The following is a 10455-nucleotide window of genomic DNA, read 5'->3' as shown; positions in this document are numbered from 1 at the left end:
TAATAATAATAATAATAATATAAAAAAACATTTATTATTTTTTTTTTCGCGAAATGTAAAACGTAGAAGAAAAAAAAAAAAAATTCAAATAATTTTTTTTTTTTACGAAAACGTTTTGCAATGGCAAAAGGAACGCATTAAAAAATTTTTAGGGAAGAGGGGAGGGGAGGGGAAGGAGAGGGAGGAAACTCTGACATAATATGTGAAAGCGAAAGAAAAATAAAAGATGCACTCGTCGTAAAATTATGAAATGAAATTTAAATAGTTATGAAAATACCATTACCACGCCATATTATTATTATTATTAGTTATTAATTTCGCACTATTAATTTATTCTTTCGACCCTATCGAAATAATAATAATAATATTATTTAATAATTACGATATTGAATTAATTACAATTAGTTTACATAAACCGCTAAAAAAATGATAATAATAATACATACATAAAACAATTCTTCTACCTTGTATATTTACCATCATCGTATAGTCTTTTCACACACACACACACACACACACACCCCTCTCTCCTTCTCCCCTTAAAATTACCAAACAGTTTTTACCCCTTCGACCATGATGATGATGATGATGATGATGATGATTATGATGATGATGATGATTACGATTATGATTATGACGATAAAATAATAATTATCGTACTTTATCGAGTTTTTTTTTTTTTTAAATTTTATTTCCACACGCAAATATTTACACATACATACATACATACATAAATAAGCACATACATACATATATTTATTTTTGTGCATGTAAAAGATAAGTAAAAATTATTAGCAAAAAAAAAATTATAGATTGTAGGTCGATAAAGCGATAAATTAACAAAACCCTAATTGAAAGGTTTTTTTTTTTGTGGAAAAAAAAAAAAAAAAAAAAAAAAAAAAATTTTAATTACTTTTGATAAGACGAAAAGGGATAAAAAAAAAAAAAAAAATTATGCTGGTAAGTAGTTTTAATTACATAATGATATTTTTAAAAAAAAAAAAAAAAAAAAAAAAAAACAAAAATTATTCGTAATGCCTAATAAAAAAAAAAATGAACCTTTTTTTTTTTAACTAAGAAAACTCTTTTGATTTCTTTTGAAATTAATTTTGTTTTATTTATAAATATACCACTTTAAATTTTCTCCCTTAATTGGTAATCTTTACTATTTGTATAAATAAAAAAAAAAAAAAATAAAATTTATTTCATTTCGAATAAAATTTCAAAAATTTTTCTCATTTTGTCAAATTCCCATTTTTAAAATGATTGTTCGATTCTAAAACTTTTATATCTATGTTGTTGAACAACAGAAAAAATATTTTTTTTTTTTACCAACATAAATATGTTAAATTTTGCTATAAATAAACTGTGCTATTCGCTACAATATGCAGTTAATAAAATTATTTATAAATAAATGTTGAAATTATTACATTGGGGGTTTTTCACTTTGTGAATGAGATGATCATGTGAAAAACAAATACATTCATAAAATCAAATATATATAATGATAACATAGAAACACTTTGTAATTGTGAACGATTAGTTAAATCAGAATGTAATACCAAAAAATTTTTCTTTGACGATTTATTTTATCATTTGAAATATAAAAAGGGAAATTTTTTATAACAAACAATCATTTAAATAAAATTCAAATAAAAAAATATTTTATTCCATGGCTGAGAGATTTTGGCAAAGTAACAAAATTTTAACACAATTATTTGAAAAATTTGAACTAGTTTTCATAAAAGTACGAACGAGTATGTCCAAAAGTAAAAATTTTAATAATTCGACAAAAATAATTAATGACCATAGATAAAAATAAAATTTAAATTCAAATTTGTTTTGTTATATACATTTATCGAGTATGTACACAACACACAACAGCTCAATTTAAAACGATTTAAAAAAAAACAAAATTTTATGAAAGGTGTGCATTATTCGATTTTCGAATATCGAAGAGTTTGGCTATGAATATACATGAATAAATGGTTTGTGTGAGAAAAACAATTACACAAATTGATAATTGAAAAACAAGTTTAAAAAAAAAAAAAAGGCTAAATGTTAAAATACCTTATCAGTAAAGTAACTATTTAGAAAAATGAGAGAAATCAATAAAATAAAATAAGGCGATAATAAGTTAATTTGTTTACAATTGTAAACTTGTTTGAAACCTTGAATCCATCAGTTCAACGTATCATAGCATGATCGTCAACATAGTTGTTAATAAAACAAAGACCATTGAGATTTAAAATAATGTGAATTTTTCAAACTCTAAGAAATTTTAAAAAAAATTTTCATTTCTCACATAAAATAATTTATCAATTGAATATGATAATAACATAGGGTACATACATTTATCGACTCATTTATATTTCACTTGATAAATGACAACGAATTTTTGTCATGGGGAAAAAATAAAATTATATTTAAAATAAACTTACCCCATAAACCAATCCACTGTGTCACGTAAATATTCAGGTAACCTATCCAGCTTGCTTGTTTTTATATATAAACACACTTAAATAAATAAAAATTACAAGAGTTACTATTTTACACAACCTTTTTATTAAAATAAGTAAAAATCAAACATGGCTGATTTTCATATGATTCACAGCCCTCTTGTAAAAATTGTTTTCATTCGGTTACCGCTAACCGCTCATTTTCACACTTTTGGAGCCAATTCAGGTCAGACATTTTTTTTTTTTTATTTTAAATCAATTTTCTTATTATTTTTTTATTCTTTTCTCTTATCGTTCGATAATGTAATTATAATAAAAATCTACTAATTAATTTATTTTTATTAATTAATAAATTATTTTATGCAGGTAAATAATTAATGATATTTATTTTAAAAAAACAAATAATGCATGCAAATTGTTTTCATATTTCATTTATTTATTTATTTAAAATTATTTGATTGATAATAATTTTATCTCTCAAATCGTAAGAATTGTCTTTTCTGACGTAAAAAAAAAGGATGACGATGTAATTTTTTCGTCCTTAATATTTACATTAACCACAATCGAAATAATAATATTAAAATATATGCATGTAAAAACATCTTTTGCAAATTCATAAAGGTGAAGTAAATAAGAAAAAGAAAAAGGATTTTTTATAATAATAATAATACTAATAATAATAATAATAATAAAACAATTTAATGAATTCTACATCTTGGATTAAATTTATATCTTCCCATAACATCTTGTGTTATTATTTGATATAGATAAGAATTTCTTTTCATGTGTGCATTTTTCTGTGCAGAATTTATATCAGTTGTGACCTTTGAACTCGAATGATTTGTTATAACAATCGAATTCAAATTTCCTTTTTTTAATAACAATTTTGTATTTTTTTTAACAATGTGTCGTCTTTTGATTCCTGGTGTGTGTACTAAAAAAGCTCCATTGAGTATTACAAATCGATATTCCAACAAACACATTTCATGCATCTAAATGATGATGAAATTTAATTTACTTTTAAAAAAAAAAAAAAAAATCGAATCAGTTTTAAATTTGTATATATACAAACCTGAGTCATTTTATCTTGTTGTCCTTCCCAAGTTAACAATTCGCTATACAAAGGTTCATTATTTGTACCTATGTAAATAGGTTCCCATCTGTGATATGGAAATTCTCTTTTAACAACCAATAATGGCTGAAAAATAATTAAAACAATGAATGCATGTGTGTAAATGTAATTAATTCATAATTAATATTCGAAAAGGGGGGGGGGAAATTGTGGCAATTTTTAATAATAATACCTGTATGGTACCAGTTTTAATTCTAGGATGTACTTTTCTCTGTAGCCATCTTTGTATACCAGGAAAACGTTGACAATGAGTACAAATGTACCTGTGAAAATAAACAGCTCTTTCTTTTTCATACAAATCTAACAATTGTGATTTTGTTCTTGGTACATCAGGTTCAGTTTCAGAAACTTCAAAAACGGGAAGAACGTAAACGTGCCTGAAAAATCATTTACTTCCCCATCAGACCAAAATTTTAAATAATAAATGACAATAATGATAATAATAATAGCATACTTTTTCTTTGTAAAATAATGTTCTCCCAAATGTTTATTTTTTTCATTTAATCTTTTTATCATATTTAAAAATTCATTTACTAAATTATCACTTGGTAACAATTCAATATCTGACACTAATATAAATTTACTTCTAGATCCATATCGTGCCACATTTCTTGCCACATTTATTGGATAAACTAAATTTTTTTTACTCTTATATGAATTTTTTAATATTTTTTCAGGTACGTAACAAGTACCTTCGTACGTATTCGTCGTGGCAGACGTAGTCGTAGTAGTTTTAATATTTGTTTTATTGTCATTTATATATGTATTATTATTATTATTATTATTATCGGACGTTTTTTGAACGGAATTTGTTTCGATCATTTTCCAAGGCGTGTATATATTATATTCTTCCATGTCTAACCAAAATGAATAATTTTTCAACGACATCAATTTGGGTGGATGATCTTTCGGATATATGAAATGTATGTCGACATTTTCCATTTCTTTAACGCAAAAACACATTTTTTCTAAAACTTTCAATGCCAGTATGGTATCCGTACCGGGTAGGAAACAAGCGACGCTTATGGGTCCACTCCATCTTTTAGCTATTTCCACAATGTGAAAAAGAAATTCTAATGTTATGTGCGTGACGTATGTGACGGAATTTGTTTCCGTGTTGTTATATTGAAAACCTTTCACGACGCTATATAGTATCCGATAGGGACCCTTTTCCCCCAATTCTGGACTATATGACACGTCGTTATCCGTGTAATTGAACGTGACGGAATCTCCTAATCGAAAATTACAATATGTCGTATTACCGGGACTTTGATTTTTCAAAAATAAACCCACGGTAAATGTTTTACCAACGTATTTATACAATTCGTATTTTTTTATTATCATTCCTGAATTATCATTATCGTAATCATTATTATTCATTTTTAAAAAATCTTTCATTTTGATACCCGTCGTAACGAGTACAAATATAACAACGAAAACTAACACGCGTCTAATTCGTAGACATTTTTTTAACGAATATAATCTCATAATCTATAATAATAATAATATTGTCGATTTTCATTAATAATAATGATAATGATGATAATAATATCTGTAATGAAACAAAAACAAAAAATTAAATTAAAATTTAATTTTAAATTTCATATAATAAAAAAAAAAAACTTACCTGGACAAAATTATTATTATTATTATTATCACATCACATTTTGTTTATTTATAATTTTAAATTAATAAATAAAATTATAATTTTTTTTTTTTTTTTTTTTTTATCATTACCCATGAAATTGTCGTCGGCCATTTTTTTTTCCAGCAAAAATTGTTTTTTTTTTTTCCTGCTGGAAAATGGAAAATGTTTTAACTTGCGCACTGGATATTTTCTTATCCAGATAATATCCCTCTCACGAGAAAAAATTCAATTATACATCTTTCTCTCTCTCTCTCTCTCTCTTTCTCTCTTTCTCTCTCTTATTGAAAAATCCCGAAAAATTTTTTTTAATTTTTTTATTCAAGATGTACGATTAACAATCGTCAAACATTATTATTATTATTATTATTGTGCGTTTGTACGCAATTTACGCGGCGTGAAAAAAAAAAATTTTGTTTTAATAATAATAATAATAATATATCGAAGCAAAAACGATCATATATATTTGAATTTATGTATTAAAAAAAAAAATTTATCTATTGTGCTTCTGTACTATCAAATATAATATAATATAAAGGATTATTATTATTATTATTATTATTAACAGGGAGGCCCTTGGCAAACTCTTTTTTTCAATAATCTTTTCGGACAGGGTCTTCCACCGTTTTGCGGTTGTACCTTAACCATTCTCATTTTAACGGATTTTCCGACACCGCAAGACACGCTGCACGGCGTCCAATCCGTCCAATCGTCGACGACGCAATCGATTCTTGTCCCATTGTTCGGACGGTAAAACGATGATAATGATGAAAATGATCCATCACCGCCACCCCCGCGTCTCAATTCACTTTCCGCCAAAATCAATTCATCTGTTTAGGACGAAAAAAAAACGTGTTTTAAGTTTCGCGCTCGCGAATCGGCCATTATTATTATTATTATTATTATTATTATGTACCTCGAATGGTTCCGCATGCTTCGTTACATTCCGATTCCAATTTGAAATTATTCCTGTTTCCTCTGCATCCTCCGAATGGAAACGTCACGCATTGTTTTTCTCTCGGATCGAAATACCATCTTTCGAAAAAACCTCGGCAAGGTCCGCTATCAGGTTCGAGCATGCAAATCTCTGAGCAAAGGGAAAAAGTCAATTTTGATAATAAAAAAAAGGTTTTGCAAAATGGAGAGTGACAAATTAATGATTTTTTTTTTTTTTTACGTTTGGCTGATGTTCTGTCAACGCTGCAATCCGCTTGCAATGTGCATATCCTTTGCTGATTGAGTTCGACTCGACCCGCGCAAATGTCTTTGAGTTCACCGCCGACCAAAACCTGACGCGAACGATATCTTAATCCTGTACCGCACGTGGCACTGCACGGAGACCAATCCGTCCATTCGGATGTAGTACATCTACTATCCATATTCTAAAAAAAACAAATACAATAAGGGGAATACGTGTTCGGACATTTTATATCAAATATCGCTTTTCCTTACGATTCCAGGTGACGGAGATGGACACGGAGGTTCTATGCACTCTCTTTTTTCAACCAGGGAAACGTGTGGACATTTTTTCCTACCCCAACGATCTAAAAATCGACGAGTTCTCATAGCGACTCCGACTCCGCAAGTCGTCGAACATTCCGACCATTCGCCGAAGGGTGACGTTTCGCAAAAAGCTTCCGTGTCTTCAACTTCATCCGAATCCGGTAAATATTGGAAAGGGCTGGGGTATTGAAAGGGTCCCTCTCTGTCGATCGAATACGTAACGGACAAATAGTTAAAAGCTTATGGGAACTACTCGTGCTTTTAATTAATGAAAATTACTTACGAACAAGATGGCTGATCGGCAACGCACATTTCCTTGCTCACCAACTGTCTGTCGCAACCCAACATTTGTGCTTTTTGCGGCATCAAATAATTTCTCGTTCTCATTCGGATTCCCTTTCCACACGTTACGGAACAGGGGGACCAAGGGGTGTAATCGGTAACGTTGCACTCGGCTACCGAAAGAAAAAATATCATAATAATAATAATAATAACAGTAAAACTTTGTATGTCTTTGTGATCGTCACTCACGTCTTCTGGTATCTTCGGTGTTCTCCGTCAAATCGACAACGGGTGGCAAATCAACGGTTCCGTCGACATCTTCGTGACATTGTTTAGGCGTGACGTAATCTAATTTCAAATACAGTTTCGCGAGAGGTTTCATGGGTTTTCCCTGAGGATCGTAAAAAGGAGCTCTGGGATCTTCCGGATACAGGGGCGTGATTCTAGAAATTCTTTCCCGCGGTATGGTCGGCTCGTTCGGAGACTGCGAATGCAATTTGACATGTTGTTTGTGTGTTAATTTTTAAAATCGAAAATTGATTGCAAAACTTTTAATTTGCACGTTTAAAACAAAAACTTAATTATTTTAATTAAAGGGGGCGGGTGGGGAGGGAGACGAAAAAAATTACGTCAATTTACCATGTAAGACACTCCGCTGTCGGTACCAGCATCGTACGGATACAAATCAATGACCTTATTTTCAACCCACGTGCAATCACGTTGACATAAATTTAAACCGGAAACTCCGACGATCCAATCCGGCGTAGGACCTGAAAGAAGAAAATAATAATAATAATAATAATAATAATAATAATAATAATATTAAGGCATCGGGAGGAATTAGAAAAAAATAAAAATGTCTAACCGAACATCGACACGACGGAAAGAAGATGTTTTTGTTTGTCGACTTTAAATGTCGCCGTCGTATTTTCATTTACGTGTGGATGCCATAACCCGGCAGCTTTGATTAAAGTTTTTAAATTTCTCGCCTGAAAAACAAACAAACAAACAAACGATTCGATCATCATTAACGACAAACAAATTATGTCTTTTTGTATATTACTTTGCTTCTCAATTCGGCTTCTAAATTTCTTGCGCTTCCCCATTCGGCGACTTGTCTCAACCCGTCGGATGCAATTTGTCCTTCTCCCCAAAATGAAAAATTTGTTCTGTGTGTCGCTCCGATGACGTCAGAAAAATGCGTGAGCCATAAATTGGTTGGAAAATCTTTCGGATGAGTGGAACTTGACCAAAGACCTTCGAAAACCATCTGCATTACATAACGACGGAGATAAATTTATTATTATTATTATTATCATTATCATTATCATTATTATTAAATTCACAGATTAGAGAGAATAGATTCATTCAAATAAATAAATAAATTTTAATTAATACCGTGTATTTGGCTTCGTCGCACGAACAACATTCCAATGTATTACTTTCGACATCTTCGGTACCTCTTAAGTACTCGGGTGTTATTTCGCAGATTTTCTTCGACAAACCTTCATCGTCAGCAAACCAAGTATCTTTATCGACCAAAACCATCGCTCTAAATAAATAAATAAATAGTTTAAAACGGGGCTCGATCATCATTCAATGGAAAAACATTTTCGTGGGGGGGGGGCGAACCTAAAAGTCACGCATCCAGAACCTTTCGGCGGTGCCTGCCACATGACTTGTATTTCAGATTTATCACTCAAATCCGATTCTTTTATCGTATTTATGCATTCTCCGTGATATTGTGTCAATTCGTCGGAATACAACATGAACGTTCCAACTCGAACGGGACTGTCGCTTCCATCGGTATCGTGGAAAATGTCGCTCTGTGGATGCGATGCTTCCACGGTCAAAACGAAACCTTTGAACTTTTGCAAATAACCCTGATGATTTCTACCACCCTTTATGGATACTGTAACGAAAAACTCGAAATCTCAGAACGCAAAGGTATTCATTAAATGAGATGATTATTAAAAACCGGAAACGCTCTTACAAACGTAGCTGGAACCTGGAACGTATCTGTCTGGATTTCCGTTAAGGTGAATTTGATAACCATTGTCGCCGGGTGATTTCAATGCGACGGATTGACTAAAATGCGGTTGTCTCAAACATGTCGAATCCACGTGGGACGTGAGTCCTAAAATAAAAAAAAGGAGAAGAGGAACAGGGACGACAAAAACCCTCCGCATCCCGTTTTTTTTTTTATTCTGAAAATAGAAAATAATAATAATAATAATAAAATGGTGTCATTTTTTTCGTTGCTCTCTCTCTGTTTGTTTGTTTTTTTGCTAGTTGTAATTACAAATTATTTAATCGGATGTTTGTAGGACGACGACGTAAAATGCCATAATATATTTGGGTCAATAATTGAACGCAAACAAACAAACAACAAACACACAAAAATCTCCTCTTCTCCTCCCCCTCATCTCCCCTCCCTCCCTCATTTATTTCATTTATATTTTTTTTTAAATTGATTTAAATATGAATTTTAAAACTTTTCAAATAAATAAATAAATAGATTATTATTATTATTATTATTATTATTATTATTATTATTATTAATAAAATATTTTCTAGAATGAGTTTATATATATGTGTTTGTCTCAAACGGGTCGTTTGTTGTTTAAATTTATCCGATTCAATGACCTTATGATCCCGGATAACCCAAGAATTCAAACAACTTACTTGGGAGATTAATGCCATTTTATTTTCATGACATTTTTTTTAAACAATTTGTAATGAACTTTTTTCATTTTTAAAAGACTAACAAAGTGTGCTTTTACAAACAACAAACAAACAATCGACAATAATGATGTGATCAATTCATTGATCAATCAATCATTTATTTATTTATATTACAATAAAAAACGATGGCAATTTTTTTTTTTTTTTTTTTAATTGTAATGATGATGATTATGATTATTATTATTCATTTTTTCACGCGCACGTATACACATATTTATTTAAGTCAAGGGTTAGACAACAACAACAACAACAACGCGGAGAGTCATGAAAAAAAAAAAAAAAATGCATTTTTTTTATGTTTGTTTGTTTGTTAAATTGGGTTATCGGAATGCGTTTTTGGTCATTTGTTTGTTCTATTTTTTATAAATGGAAAACAACAACAACAACAAGATGATGATGATGATAATGATAATGATGATGAAATATATATAAAAATAAAACCAAAAAAAATTAAAAAAATCCCATTTTTTCTTCTTCTTTCTCTCCTCCATTTTTCTTGTCTCTATTTATTATTATTATTATTATTATTATTATTATTATTATTATATAATTATTAATTTAAAAAAATTATCAATTAATATTTAATGTTAATTAAAACCCTAATTAATCAATAAAAAAAAATTAAATAAATAAATAAGTCACATGCTTTCTTCCCATACGAAACGAAAACATAAAAATTTTCATTATTA

General features: G+C 29.4%; 2 protein-coding genes across 2 annotated transcripts; both read right to left on the bottom strand.

Moving 5' to 3' along the window:
* Positions 1-3157: 3157 nt before the first annotated feature.
* Phum_PHUM615940 (uncharacterized protein) lies at positions 3158-5079 on the bottom strand (the record flags this gene model as incomplete). Its single annotated transcript, XM_002433112.1, has 4 exons — positions 3158-3451; positions 3532-3657; positions 3764-3968; positions 4046-5079. 4 exons carry the CDS (start codon positions 5077-5079, stop codon positions 3158-3160), a joined length of 1659 nt encoding a protein of 552 aa, XP_002433157.1.
* A 718-nt stretch (positions 5080-5797) lies between these two features.
* Positions 5798-9210, bottom strand: Phum_PHUM615930 (f-spondin, putative; the record flags this gene model as incomplete). Its single annotated transcript, XM_002433111.1, has 12 exons — positions 5798-6066; positions 6153-6323; positions 6414-6618; positions 6689-6941; positions 7023-7194; positions 7271-7505; positions 7661-7791; positions 7887-8010; positions 8085-8291; positions 8420-8573; positions 8654-8933; positions 9015-9210. 12 exons carry the CDS (start codon positions 9208-9210, stop codon positions 5798-5800), a joined length of 2397 nt encoding a protein of 798 aa, XP_002433156.1.
* Positions 9211-10455: the final 1245 nt, after the last annotated feature.

The sequence above is a fragment of the Pediculus humanus genome, genomic scaffold (assembly GCF_000006295.1).
Source record: "Pediculus humanus corporis 1103172108322 genomic scaffold, whole genome shotgun sequence".
Classification (NCBI taxonomy): domain Eukaryota; kingdom Metazoa; phylum Arthropoda; class Insecta; order Psocodea; family Pediculidae; genus Pediculus; species Pediculus humanus.
Note: the sequence above shows the minus strand (reverse complement) of the source record. Positions and strands in the feature narration are given on the sequence as shown.